Genomic DNA, 15,203 nt, shown 5'->3' with positions numbered 1-15,203 from the left:
TTTGCATCAACCCTGAAAGTTTTGCATCTAACCCTTATAAAATTTATTTTTAATATGTAGTTTTACTTCTAGAAATTAAGTTAATTATTTTGGTAGTTAATCCAGAGATACATAAAAAATATCAACTGCCCGTGGAACAATCATACTAACATATATATGATGTAATTCTCATCATATAAACCTGATTAATTATTTTACTTCCGGAGGACATGTATGTAAGAAATTTAAATTTTGAATAAAAATATAGAAAATTATCCACTTCAATAAAGGGTATATATGTAATTTTATTCATTTTCTAAATTCGAAGACTAACTAGACCGATTCCAACTCGAATCGGTTCACCCATTATGTATATATACCTCTCTCGGTCCGCGAAATTCCAAACCGCCTTCTTATTATTAAGATCGATCGAAATCCAAAAGACAAAAAAGGCTTCTCCGAAACCCTAGAAACGACGAGGCCTCATCAATGGCGATCTACCAAATTTTCGTCAAGCTCCTCGATGGCCGAACACAGTGCCTCCAGATTCCCCACGCCGACCGTCTCCGGTGAAGCTCTAAAGCGCTCTCTTTTCTCGAAAACCAAGATTCCTCTCCGATTCCAGCGCCTCGTCTCCGGATCGAGAGAAATCCTTGATGAAACCTCTATCTCGGCCTCCAGCGATGGCCTCTTCCCTTCGTGCGTTTTGCTCCTTCGTCTCCGCGGTGGCAAGGGTGGGTTTGGGTCATTGCTCCGTGGCGCTGCGACCAAAGCAGGGAGGAAGACCAATAATTTTGATGCGTGCCGAGACATGAGCGGACGCCGACTACGCCATGTGAATGCTGAGAAGCGGCTCGAGGAGTGGCGCGCTGAGGCTAAGGACCGGAAGCTTGAGAAGCTCGCGGAGGAGTTCTTGAAGAAGAAGGCCAAGGAGGTCAAGCAGAAGAATACTGGGAGACGTTGACAAGTATATTGAGAAGTACCGGGAGGACGCCGCAAGGTGTATGGAGGAAGTCGATGAGTCAGTGCGGCAGTCCTTTGTACTTTACAGGGAATCGAAGAGGAAGGTGCGGCCTTTAACCAATCCCGATTCAAAGCGCTTGAAAATATGGTGAGTTTGTCGGGTTCTCTTGGATTGATTTGTATTTCGGATAAAAAATTTCACTTATTTTTGTGCGAAGTTTGCTAACTGGGTTTAATGTTGTTGTTGTTGTAGGCTGGGCAAGAAGACACTGGATGACAGTGATAGTGATATGGATAGTGATGAGGATGATGAGGAAAAAGATGATGAGGAAAAAGAGGATGAGGAATCTGTGGTGAGTGATGATAAGGTGTCTGAGATTGAAGCTAAGGAGAGAGAGGGTAGTGGGGGATCAGTTACATTTGGTCAGTCGGATGGAGAATCGTCTGGTGGATGTTCAGGGAAGAGTAATTTGGAAGAAGAGGATGTCAAGTGTCTGGACGCTGCTGAAGAGGATAAAGGATGCAAACAAAGTTATGCTGGTTTGGATGATTCTGTTGAGGCTGAGAAGAAAATAGTGGAATTTGTTGAGGAGAGTGTGGTGGTTTCTAGTGTGGAGACTCAGGAGCTGAAACCAGTTGCAGAGAGGGTAGATGAATGTGAATCTGTTACCAAAGAGATTGTTGAACAGAGTGTTGATGTTCCGGGATTAGAGGAGCCATTGAACCTTTGAGAATTTCAACTTAGCAGCAGAATTGGAGGTAAATGGATATGGTCTCTTCTCTCAGATTTGTATTTACTTCCTTTTTACATTGGATGCCTAGGCTTTTAACTGTTTAAACTATCATGGCAACAAGAAAACCTAAAACGTTATTGTCGTATTATGTTATATTGAATTCTTTGATAGAAGCAGGCGTATTAACAATTACAAGAATAAACACCTTTTAGCAGATGCACTTTTCAAAATAATTAGATTTGGCCTTGTTTGCGTCCATCCTATGCTACATTGACTATTTGTATAGGAAGAATGTGATAGCTTTTAAATAAATTCTAATTTAGTCTGCGTTATAAACTTTTTCCTTTGAAAGTTTATTTGCATGAAACTGTTGAATAACTCTCTTGGATGGGCGGTCATTCACACAACTTTTGTTTGGTTGATTTGGAATTATTTTTAGTTGTCAACATTAGATCTTGTATTTTCTTACATGCCACATTTTGATGCTGAATTGTTTTTTCGTTGGTAGTGGGTGAGAAGAGACAGATTATGGTTAGTGTCAATCAACCTGTGCAATAGTTTAAAAGAGGGACAGTTAATATTCTTGTGAAATTTTGAAACGATATCTAGTTTCTAGGTTTTCTTGGATTGCATGCCGAAAGAGGAAAAATAACTGGTGTTCTTGTTTTCAAGAATTTCAAGCAATGGATGCAAATTGCGGAGTATGTTTACTCAAACATTAGTTGATGGCAAGCGGCCTTGCTATGGGATTAACATAAAGAATAATATCGTTTTACTGGATTGAGAAATGCATTTATTTAAGTGTTTTGGCAAAAATTAAATAGAAACAAGCTGCAGAATTATTATGCTATCAAATGATTTAAAATTTATATTTAGTAGAGAAAGAACTGTTAGTTGTTTTCTATATATACATATGTATTATAATTACACTGTTGAATTGCTTTTTTTACTTGATTTTTATCAGAATGTTTAAGCATTTATTTTCTCAATCGACAAGTCATTTTGTCTTGTATAGCAAGTGACAAATCCCTGACTAAATACTTGTTGTTTCCTTAGACCCAAACTATAGCATGCCCATTTTATTTTGCTGGTGGTGGTTGTTATTTTTCCAGGATAATGTATTCCATATATTTTTTAAAATGGTAAATTTGTCAAGGTTAATTTATTCTATCTGGTAGATGAACTTATGTAAAACCACTTAACCATTGAATTGATTGCATTCTGTGGTTCACCTACCTGGCCACTGCAATCTTGGTAGTTAGTTGTGCAACTGCTTTTATTCAAGCTTGTTATGACTCACAATGAATGGTTTTCTTGTAGTCACTTGGAATGGAAAGACTAAAAGCCGAGCTTCAAGCGAAGGGACTCAAATGTGGCGGTACTCTGTCAGAGCGCGCCGCGAGACTTTTCCTTCTGAAGACCACTCCCCTTGATAAGTTGCCGAAGAAGTTGCTTGCCAGGCCTCCATGTACTATCAAATGAAGAAGACTATACACCACTTCTTCTTTCTTGTTTAAACTTTAAACCAGTGACTCATATGCTTGTAAATCAGTGAATTCTCCTCTCTGCTGCTATGCTTTGTAACTCTGTATTCTATATGATGGAACTTAAACTTGTTTGTTCTCCACATTCTTTTTATTCTTATTCTTATTATTATTATTATTTGGATTTGAATTGAAAGAAACATATGAAAACATGCTAAATACACCCAGGAAAATACAGCAAAATGATTATTGGATGAATTATGACAAATCTCATAATAATATCATTATCTCCAGCATTTAATTAGAGTGAAGCAATTGGTTGCATTGTTCCTAAGTTGAGTTCCATCACGTGGCTAAACAAATCCATCCAAACCATTTCAGAATGGTTTGGCGGGAAACTAGAATACGATCCTCCATTCACCCAAACCTCTCTTTCGTGCAAAAGCCCACTATATAATGAAGAGAGCCTCTCCCCTCTTTCGCGTTCTCAAAGTCTCTCACAATCTAATAAGCTCGAGCTCTCTCTCTCTCTTTCTCTCGTTCTCCCCATTTCCCCTCTTTCCCCTTCCGCTCTCCCAATCCTCCCCTTGCTTTGCTCTTCCCCATGGATCCGTCTTCTCACTTTCCCATCTAGGGTTTCCTTCTCCCTTCTGTGCTCAAACCCTAGATCGATTAATACTGCTGGTTTTCTTCGTCGGGAGTAATGGCTGATAATTTCGAGGATGACGGTGAGCAGACCGTGACGATCGATGAGTATATCAAGGGACTCGAGGATGAGGAGCTGGTATTTGCTTGTTTTGTTTTGTTTTTATTTTTTTAGTTTGATGTGTCGATTTTTTCCTCTTTTTTTTCTTTTCTCTAAATTTGGGATGATTTTATTGTGGAAATGTTGAGGTCGTGCTTGTTTTTTGGAAACCCTAGGAGGCTGATTTGGTGTTGGGAGGGGATGAGGGCAAGGAGTGTACATACTCAAAGGGTTACATGAAAAGGCAGGCGATTTTCTCATGCCTAACTTGCGCCCCAGCTGGGTAATACTGGGGTTTGCACTGCTTGCAGCCTTTCCTGCCATGATGGCCATGAGGTAGCCATTGTTTCTTGTTCCATCATTTCTTTGTAAGATCTTGTCATCCTGTGGCTTGAGAATCCTAATCTTAGTTGCCATCTGTTAGTTTCATGTGCGTCTTAAGCTTTGTTTCTTATTTATTTATTTATTTTTTATATTCTTATGAGGCTCTAGGACTGCTCTGGATGCTGTCAGTTGATCCATGTCCAGGATGCATTCTCAAACTTTAGCTTCAGTTTTTCTTGGCGATTTTTGGCATTTATTCTTTGGCTATGTTTCCATGCTGTCTATTTAGTTAAATTATTTTCACCTTAAGTATTTTAACCTTAAGCTTTGCTTTGGCTATGCGTGGTTAGCCTTACCTAATGGATTTTTAAAATTCTGATATGGTATCCTAATCAAGTAAAAGTTCTGTATATCTGTGTGTAAAATCCACCTTTGCACTCAAACCATGCTAAATTCTGTATGTTCATAAGACACTGGCCTTACATATTGCAACTTGCATATGTCAACCGTGCCGAGCTTGTGAGCAGACTCAACAAGAGTAACTTCCCATCCATCCTAGGAAGTCCTCCTTTTATTTTCTTTACTCATTTCAATATTCTTTTGCATAAATAATAACTCAAGTTTATACCTTCTAGAGTAACTAATAGTCTCACATCAGGTGATTTGATAAATATGAATCGAAAATATAAAAGTCTAGGTCTCCCATCCTATTAGTTTAAGCTTTTGGGTTGAACTGAGTTCAGCTGATATGTATTTTATTTGCATTTAACAATACTGAATTTCTACCAGCGCAAGTGCGTGTGCGGACACACACATTAAAAGAGATAAAACTATTCTTTTGCTTACCCTAGAAGGGCTGTTCCTTCTTTTGAGTTGCACACGTCAAATAGGCATATTTCTGTAAATTTCTGGTATTATATGTTTTTCTTATGCACCATATTAATAGGTGGGGTATGTGTGATATGGGCCACGTATCTCCCTGCTTTATATTATTCTTTTTCAGTTTCTCAGAAAGAATTGGCCTATTCTTGAATGTTGTCTGTTCTATTGTATTATTCCCGTAATATGACACTTAGGATCTTTTTCTAGCTTTGTCTCCATGCTCACAATGGTTTTAAATAGTTGTGCTAATATTCTGTAAGTAAATAACTTCGTTATTTAAATTTTAGACCCTGTTTTTTTCCCTTTATGCTTGCCTTTCATGAACTTGACTTTGATTGTGTGGGAATAAGGTTGTGGAGCTGTGGACCAAGAGAAAGTTCAGATGTGACTGCGGAAATTCAAAGTTTGGGGAGCTCTTCTGCAAACTTTGTCCAAGTAAAGACCCTGAAAATGTTGACAACTCATATAACAAGAACTTTACAGGTTCTTATTGCATATGTGGCCGCCCTTACCCTGATCCAAATGCTGAAGAGCAGGTTGAGATGATACAATGCTGTATCTGTGAAGATTGGTTTCATGAGAACCACCTTGGCCTCAACTCTATTGAAGAGGTTCTTTCTTCTAACATTATTGTGTTCTGACATTATTGTGTTCTTGGAATGTGTTGTTTTTCCTGTTCCACACTTGGAAAATGCATTTTTGAAATTCTTTGGTTCTTATAATCTCATTAGCAAAGTTAAATGACTGTGGAAAAGTGGAAAATTTTTCAGACAATGGTTTTTAGTAGTGCTTTTTGTTTTAATTTCACTATTCAGCCGCAAGCTTCTTGTTACATGCTGTAAAATCGCTGCTGCTGTTGCTTCCTTTTCAGATACCTAGAGATGAGGAGGGAGAACCAACATATGAAGAGTTCATCTGCCAAGATTGTGCACTTAGTTTCTCGTTCTTAAAACTTTATCCTTCATCTATCTGGGCTACCTTGAGGCAGAAGAATCCAGTGATAAGCACAGATGAAGTAAGTTTGAAGCAACATGACTCGTCAATGCAAACACATTTTGAAACTGAAAATGGCAATGGTGCTGAGTGTATGATGGAATGTTTGAGTAAGCATGCTCAATCTAAGGTTGTGGCCACTGAAGATTCCTTACATGGAGAAAATACAAGTGGTTTGAGTTCAGAAAAGGCTTCTGACATAGCTCCTTGTTCTGAAAGCATTCTTGGCCTAACAACTGATATAGTTCCTAGTTCTGAAAACATTCTTGGCCGGACACCTGTTATAGCTCCTAGTTCTGAAAGCATTCTTGGCCAAACACCTGATGTAGCTCCTAGTTCTGAAAGCTTCCTTGGCCAAACCCCTGATATAGATCCTAGTTCTGAAAGCATCCTTGGCCAAACACCTGATATAGCTCCTAGTTCTGAAAGTTTCCTTGGCCAAACCCCTGATATAGCTCCTAGTTCTGAAAGCATTCTTGGCCAAACATCTGATATAGCTTGTAGTTCTGAATGCATTCTAGGCAAGGCAAACTGATATATCTCCAAGTTCTGAATGTATTCTTGGTGAACCACCTGCGCTAGCTGCAACTTCTGACTGCATTCTTGGCACCGACATAAATACCATATCCATTGACATGGGGGAGAGGAAACCTTTGTTTCTTTCCAAGAAATGGAGAGATCTTCTCTGCAGATGTAAAACTTGTTCTGATTTCTATAAGCAGAAGGATATTAACTATATAATTGACAGTGAGGATTCACTTGAAGAATATGAGAAAATGGCAAAGCAGAAGAGGGAGGAGAATTTACAGAATCAGGAAGGAGCTGAATTAAACTTTCTTGATAAATTGGGTCATGTTCAAAAGATTGAACTCTTGAGTGGCATTGCTGACATGAAGAACGAACTCCGGTCCTTCATGGTATGCCTTCTTGCTGAGTACTTTTCATGTTTTTTGTTTTATTGGCCTCTTGGTCCTAAGGCCCTCATGTCTATTTCCATTTAGGGGCCGTTTGGTTTGCGGTAATGTAGAAAGATTACCATGTGTTACGTGGTAATCTAAAAATATTACCACGTTTGGTATTGCACCGGTGGTAATCTGGATGGTAATATCACATTACCAACTTATAAATATTACTAAGAAGGTTGGTAATCCTATTACCATAAAATTTGGTGTCTATCTTGGATTACCGTGGTAATCTTATAACTTTTTATATTTTAACAAATTGATTACCATGGCAACCAAACATAACAATGAATTATTTCCGGTAGTAAGAGTTCCTAACCAAACATGGTTATATCAAATTACTGCAAAATTCCCAACCATATAACATTCCCACTCATATTACCATGGTAATCTTGTTATGTGGTAATATGTCATTACCACGAACCAAATGGCCTCTTAATCTAAATAATATGTTCTTCTATGTGATGACTTTTCCTTTCCCTCTAATTCTTTGGAGTACATTTGAGAAATGCATCTGCTACTACAAAGTTGTGCTTTTTTATGAGTTTGACCTGACTATTTGAAATATAGCCCAGGAAGTTGAGTTGGATTATCTTGTTTTCTTGGTAACTACTGATGCAATTATGCATTAATATCTTTATCTTTTCACTGGAGGTAATAGACAATGGACACTTCAGAAATTTACATGATAATTTTGAAAATGTCCATTAAGGTATTGGGAAAGCCTGAGATTTTATGGTTTTCATAGACAATGAAGATTGCAGGATTCATGTCTTGAGTATTAGCTAGATGGCCCAAGTCTCCGCCTCTATATTATCCTGGTGCTTGATAGCAGAGTTCGTTGGAACAATATAAGTTGCACAAATACTTTGTTAGCATTGACTTGTAAGTGTCCTTGCTTAACTTAGAATGTTGCTGGAATATATTCTTTTTTGAGTTAAAAACATAGATAATGAAGATTGCTGGTTTGACAATAAATTTATGTTGCTGGTGCACAAATGGGAATTAAATAAAGAGCTTGCCACAATATGGCGTTTAGTATCTTTTGAAATATGATCCTTAGTTTTGTTGATGTGAAAAGCAAAATCGAATTCTAGTTTTTAAGCAATTTCAGCTTATGCTACCTAAAATACATGTAATTGATTAAAGACTAGAGAAAAATGTGATCAATCACATGTTCCATGGTGTTTTTTTAGTGTTTTTCCTCTGGTTAAGCTTGAATGACAATGAGAGGGAGTTTCAGACTGTTGAATCAATATTTTTTTTCAAATTTGAGTTGAGTGATGAAACGATTTTTTATGTAGTTTAGGATTTGGGGTGCGTGACTATGGATATTAAAACTTACAAAAAATCCACCTCTACGAAGTTCTGATTATACAATTCCTTTCCTGGAGTGGAAGTATTGGCAGATGGTTGGAAATATCCTCTCCATGTTGTAGTGTTAGGAGTTTGTACCAGTATAGATTGTTCTTTTTGAAATGCTAGTAGGGAAGGGAAATCAGCTATTTGTTTTAATATGGAAAGAGGTCATCAATCTATGTGAGTTCATAAATCAATCCTAATTTATTTTGACAGTTATTTTATTGACTGAGTTTCTACTTTGTCCCATGACTTTTATATGTTGGGTTCCTTTTTTGAAACCTATGGTTATGTTAAGATATTTAGTATTGGGCTATTATACTTCATATCATGGTCATAGTTTGTTAGTCAAGATATTTGGTATTATTATTTATGAAATGTTTAATAGAGTAATGTTAATCTGGGTTAATAAATTAACCATTATTGATGAGTCATGCAATGTCAAAACCTATGGTTAACTTTTCCGTTTGTTTAAATATGCCATGCATTTTAGGCTTTTAGCCACTCATGATCAATTAATGGGGTTTTGGTTCGGGTCAAAGATTTTGATTTACCAACTCAATTTTCTGCAATCATTTGCGTATATAATTTTTTGTTAGTATGCTCTGGTATTGTTATTTCCTTACAAATACTTTTTCATGAATATTTATTATACTTGCATCAACTTGATGGTTTTCTGTTGAGTCCTTCATTTGTATATACTCTATTTTCTTCTGCCTTCATGTGCATTTAAACCAAGGCATCATGGATGTTTGACCTTTTTTAAATATTGCATGCATTTGCATTTATGAAACTGAAGCTAATTGATATTTAATTAGGTTCTATCATCTGTTTCTTCTAGGTTTTCAAGAATATTTGTAGGATCACTTCTCAAATCTTCTTAGGACAATCCTGAAACAATTTAATATCCTTCAAAATTATTGTTTCATTGTTTATTAATTGGGTAGATCTAATGTATTTGTTGTCAATTTATTTTTAATTAGTCATCATGTTCTTTACCAGTTTGACTTGTTATGTTTCGTTGACATAACCTTTTTTTCTTGTCAACATTAAGTTTGTAATTTGTCTGTTTGCAAGTAATTCTGTGAAAATTGAAACAGAATGGTGCTTCACCCATAAATTCTTTATAAAGATAAAATATTCAACATGACTCTTCTCTACTGTATAATCAATTTATCATGCCAAATTCTTCTCTTTGATTTGGAGGGAATCCTGTGTGAATTGTTGCTACCAGAACAAATATTGCTATCTAAGGAACACACTGCCCTTTTGTGAGTAGCAAATTCTTGATCTTAGTAATGCTGGTTATGTTTTCTTTTCTCCCATATTTTCAGAGGTATTATCTATAGCATGCGTTAGTTTGTTGAAATCGTTCATATTGTAAATTGGCATAACAAATGACTGTTGTATTACCTTTTTTGTATTTTTATCTTGGAGGGACAGAACATGTTTATGTTAGTTAGTTATTAGTTATTATTCCTCAATATTCCACTCTTGCTTTGCCTGTGAGCTGAAAGAAGGTTCCTCCCAATATCTGTATACTTTCCTGATGGGAGATATGTTTATTGCTGCCTACATCCAATGTGAAAACATATAAATTCTCCTCAGTGAATATGTTGCGATATCAAAACATCTCAAACTTATTAACTTATATCAAATAGAAAACACATTGGTAGTATTATTTATGTTCACATAAATCATACATAAATCAGTGGTAGGGAAGAGCTATTTATTGACCTCCATGATTTAACCTTGTAAAGTAGAAAGCCTTTCTATTTGTGACAGACTTTACTATTCAAAATTTCTTGGTGGCTGTCACATTCTATGCTTAATTTTTCCCACTGAAAAATTGAAAATAATGAAAAGTTACGAGATCTTTGTTATTAGTTCTCCGAAGATGCTTAGATTCTTTATTATTAGTTCCCCCGAAGATGCTTGATTCTTTAGGAGCCTTTGTAAGTTTTCTGGCACTAAAGGCAACAAGTTAACTCATAGATGCTGTCCTCATACTTTTAGATGGAAGAGGGTCCCAGATGTAACAATTATGTTCTTATTTCACATTTAAATAGCTAGCAAATTTTTTCCTGTTTGCAGTATGATTTTACAGGCTGTTCTGCTTCAAGCAAATACCTTCCAAACCACTTGAGAGTTGGAGGATCTATTTCATTATTAGATGATCAGCATCATGATTGTGGTCATTATTTTATGACCATTTAGTTCTAATATTCTCAATGCAAAGCTAAGATGCAAACAAGAAAAATGGTAATATCAAGCAGCACTTGATTTATGGGCCATCTTTAGTCCTAATTGGGAGCGTTAGATGAAGAACCAAATGCCTTTTGTTTCAGGTTTGACCGTTGCTGAATTGCTTTCCATTTTTTCTCTGAAATGGGAAGATATTCTTCTTCTTTTGTCTGCTGCCCTTAGAGTACATTGTCCCTTCCTGTCTTTGTAATGAAGAATCTTAACCATATAACCACATGCACTTGTGTCGTGTAACCTGCACAACTTGTTTGTTTTGATTCAATTGTCAAAACAGTCATGTTGCCCAGCATTTGCCTACCCAATTTGATCAAAATAAATAGTATTTTATCTGATTCTTCTTAAGATTCTTGGTCAAGATAATGCTTGTTATGCCAGATTTTATGGCAGATTGTATACATCTGAGAGAATCCTTTGTTTGTGTTTTGGGTGTTGTCCATGAATGAGAGAGTTTATTGGTGTGTTTCTTTAGGCTTCAACATGCTTGGATATAGACTTAATTTGTCACACAAATGATGCCATCTAGAGAGATGAATTGGACTAATTGCTGAGTATTCTGCATGCAGGAATCCTTTGACTCATCTAAACCAGTCACATCAGCAGACATACAAGGAGTCTTTGAAAATCTGGCCAAGAAGAAGAAGCAAAGGCTAGAATAAGTTAAATCAAAATTTGCAAATCTTTTCCTTCAGAAAACTCAATGCATCTAACTTCTGTTGAAATCTGGTGGAGAGCAAGACCATGCTTGTTTGTACATTTAATTAGGGTAAAGTTTGCCTGCATAAACATGTTTGAATGTTCTGGATTATCTATTTCAAATAGTTGATATCAGATATATCAAGACTTTGCCGTGATACTGATGACTATATAATTTTAAGTCGTGTGTTTGTAAGACTAAGCTTGAATCAACAGCATTCTGTATCATGTAAAATGGTTTAAATTATCATCTAATATCTGCCCATATTAATTTCAACTATTGAAACTTATATTGTTTTCTCTTTACTATTTCCATTTTTGTAGCAGTTCTCTAAACAATCATACAATTTCTTCTGATTATGTATTTAGGTAATCAACATATTCAAATGATCTTGTTAGCCAGCAATGCATTAGGGCTTACGTGATATGACACGCTCATGTTTCCTAAAGGACACTAGAATTGCTGCATTTATCAATTGTCTATAGCTTATTTTATCTTGTTTTGTTTATTACTGATTACTGACTAGCGCTAAGCTGAGCATCTGTATCTTTCTTGAGACTCAATCAGGCCCCTTCATTTGAGTACCTTCTTTGTCGTTAATATGTGAACAGTGTTATAAACCTTCACACTAGTGCCCGTAACACCCGGAATATGATTGAAAAGGCCTCCATTCCTTTACAACTTTATTCTTTATTTTGTCACACTTTTTATTTCTTTTTTGTTTAAAATGGTCACCCTAGATGAAGCTAAGCCATGCTACTTCTCTACTCTAATACTTCACCAATGTGTGATTAAGATTCTTATTGCAAGTTGGTTGTTAATTAGTTCTAATAGTCTTTGAACCAACGTCATGGATTGGCCCCCACCACGTGTATTCTTCTTTAGACAAGGTTGAATGTTGAAACTTAAACCATATAATAATTGTTATCATCTTTGACACCAATCTTTGTCTTACCCATACTATAATCTCATACTCATACTCATTACTTTGAGCCTCAACTAAATCACCATTCTTTTTCTTCTTCTTCTTCTTCTTCTTCTTCTTCTTCTTCTTCTTTTTTGTTGTTAGAGAGTCATGGGAAACTGCATGGAAACATGCTCACCACCATGGTACCAAGAAGACATAAAAGAGAAAGAATGGTGTGGCCTTGAGAAGGATGGTGTTTTTAAGGTTAAGGTAGTACTGACAAGAAGAGAGCTTGAATGGTTGATGCTCCAGCTTAAAGATAAAAGGGAGAGAAGGTTACATGATTTGGTGATGGAGATAGATAGAGAGAGGAGACAATCTATGAAGGTTCAAAAATGGACACCTGCTTTGGCTAGTATCATGGAGTCTCCAGAATTCCAAACTTTTGAAACAACCACTTGATCTCTTTCTGTGTGTCTGTCTCATCATGGTTTGAGTTATACTACTGATCTAGTTTGTGTGATTTGTGTTTGTTTGTGAGTTAATATAGATCTGAGAATGAGAGTTGCTGATCCCTTTTCTTTTCTTCAAGTATATATTTTTTTTTACTTGCTTAATTTGTGTGATGATTGTCTTTTGTTTCTTTATCATGGTGTGTGTTTGTTTCTATTTAAAGTTAAATGCATATATGGTGGACTTACGTACTATTGTTTCTGCTTTTGCAATTTTGATTTTATTTTTCATCCCTTTTATTTATTTTTAAATATTTATCATTAATTCCATGGAATTGTTTTTAATAGATAATTAAGTAGGTTCAAATAATGCTTACAAAGGTCATTAATTCCATGAATTATAATTTTGTTAAATAAAAAAAAAATTATAGAGGGAGATATAAAGATAATAAAGGGAAACTGAAACAAAGCCATTGGTATCCTACTGTGACCTGAACTAGGATAGATTAGATAAAAAAAAAGGGGGTTAAAATAGTTACTTAAAATTGTTTTGAAATCTTCCCTTTTTATTTAAAAAAGAATAGACAAAATACTTTTTAAAACCTACAGTAAAAGCCTAGAGTAATTTAAAGATAAATCAACATAAGAGATATATTCAAAAAGCTTTAATACTTAAGATAAACTAGATAATAGGAAAAGTAGATTGATTATGATTTATGACCAAATCAAATCCATGTAACAAATATAAGTCAAACAGTTACTTTCCTTGTAGAAAATAAGTAAAGCACCCTTTAATTATCTAAAGCCATTTCAGATCCCTTTCTTTCATGAATGGGAAAGGAACATTGTTGGTCTGATGTGAAACTTCAGTAACATAGACTGTGTCAACAAAGTTCATCAATCAATTTCACTTTAAAAAGACATGCAATTGCATTATATATATCAAAATTTGAGGTTATTTAAGTTTCAAAGGTCTCACTTAGACGCGTTTTGCTTATCCTAGAGTGGTTGTTTACTTGTCTCTATCTTATAATAGTGTGTTCTTAGTCTTAGTCAAGATCAAACTCTCTCTTGATTAAGTTAAGTTCCTTTCATTGCCAAGCTTCTCTCTTTCTAAATTAAAGTCACTTGAATGAGCCTTTTTTCTACTAAAAGTAAAGTCTCTTGGTTAATCATAACATGTAATTTTATTAGAAAGTTTAATATCATAACCTGCATGAACAAATAATTAAGAGAAAAAAAAAACAACACCAAAAACATACAAAGCGAAATCATGGCACTAGAGGATTATAACAACTCTAGGTAGGCAAATTACAAAATTTTTATATTTTAACCACTCGTAATTGTGAATTTGACATCATTGTTATATATATATATATATATATATTGACGATTCTTAACTACTGCAAAGCACTCATATACACTCACAGAAATGATCAAGAGTGTAACACTTATACGTCATGCTCCCTCTCTGATGATGTATTCCATTGGTCCTTTTTTTTAATTATTTTTTTAATTTTTTTTTATTTTATAGAAAAGAGTAGTTTTTAATTTAATTAAACATTGGTTAGAGTTCAAATGAGACTTGGTAAAACGATAGTGATGGCAGTGCTTAGTTTGATGGAATCAGTCAATTGTTGAAGTCTCAAACATGAGACATGCTTGTTGTTATATGTAGTCAATAAATGAAAATTTCTAGTCTTTCAAGTGATACAAATATACATATTGACTCTTGAGTCTTCAAGTTTGATTTCTTTAGGCTGCCATTTGTTTCTGAGTGATTACTAAATACTAGCTAATTGGACAGAAACATCTCTTTTAAAACGTTTAATAATAATTTAATAATTTCTCAAAAATAAAATAATCAAATAATATGCATATATATATATATATATATATATAAATTAGTTAATGAATGAAACAATGATACATATTTTTTTTTAAAAAATGACCTAAAATATCTCATTTAATGACTTGATTTTGAATGTTTTCAGTCAGTCGAGCTTCTGAAATATGGTGAAATTACATATTGAGCTTCATCCCTTCTTCATAATTAAAAAGTTAGAAAACAAACAGGTCCTTCCCTAAAGTCCTTGGAATTCAAAGTCCTTGTTTTTATTTCTTGAGAAAGACTTAACAGACTCATGAGAAGCATGCATGTTGTTTACCCCACAATTAATGGCCATTCTTTGTCATTTGGCTGAATTATTTGTTAATAATAGAGGAAGCACCAAGTCACCTTTCTTGCAAAAAATTAAATTCAATATAAATGAAATCAATATTATTGAAACAATGAAAACCTTTAATATATAAAAATTTTTATATATATATATATATATATATAATTTTAATTAGTCTAGCTATGTTAATGTTTATTTGAGCTTAGATAGGGATAATTAAGGATATTTGTAATTAAATATGTTAGAGAGTACAAAGAAAGATAGGCTTATGAAAGATCTA

The 15,203-nt window shown here is 34.8% G+C and overlaps 3 protein-coding genes across 3 annotated transcripts; all 3 read left to right on the top strand.

Moving 5' to 3' along the window:
- Positions 1-389: 389 nt before the first annotated feature.
- LOC120261856 (replication stress response regulator SDE2-like) lies at positions 390-3,008 on the top strand. Its single transcript, XM_039269861.1, is given in 5 exon segments — positions 390-525; positions 527-930; positions 932-1,090; positions 1,196-1,701; positions 2,997-3,008. Coding segments are annotated over 4 exon segments (1,098 nt in total). The 5' UTR covers positions 390-468; the 3' UTR covers positions 1,674-1,701; positions 2,997-3,008.
- A 1,073-nt stretch (positions 3,009-4,081) lies between these two features.
- Positions 4,082-11,663, top strand: LOC120261418. The gene is given in 6 exon segments (XM_039269303.1): positions 4,082-4,186; positions 4,188-4,241; positions 5,462-5,722; positions 5,983-6,644; positions 6,646-7,021; positions 11,254-11,663. Coding segments are annotated over 6 exon segments (1,491 nt in total). The 5' UTR covers positions 4,082-4,141; the 3' UTR covers positions 11,347-11,663.
- A 796-nt stretch (positions 11,664-12,459) lies between these two features.
- LOC120260122 lies at positions 12,460-12,753 on the top strand. The gene has a single exon (XM_039267560.1). It carries the CDS (start codon positions 12,460-12,462, stop codon positions 12,751-12,753), a length of 294 nt encoding a protein of 97 aa, XP_039123494.1.
- The last annotated feature ends 2,450 nt before the right edge of the window (positions 12,754-15,203 follow it).

The sequence above is a fragment of the Dioscorea cayenensis genome, chromosome 5 (assembly GCF_009730915.1).
Source record: "Dioscorea cayenensis subsp. rotundata cultivar TDr96_F1 chromosome 5, TDr96_F1_v2_PseudoChromosome.rev07_lg8_w22 25.fasta, whole genome shotgun sequence".
In the NCBI taxonomy this organism is placed as follows: domain Eukaryota; kingdom Viridiplantae; phylum Streptophyta; class Magnoliopsida; order Dioscoreales; family Dioscoreaceae; genus Dioscorea; species Dioscorea cayenensis.
The sequence above is the reverse complement of the archived record's forward strand: the minus strand, read 5'-3'. Positions and strand labels throughout refer to the sequence as shown.

Coding starts and splice junctions, on each gene's coding strand:
- LOC120260122 (XM_039267560.1), top strand. CDS start 12,460: ATGGGAAACTGCATGGAAACATGCTCACCACCATGGTACCAAGAAGAC.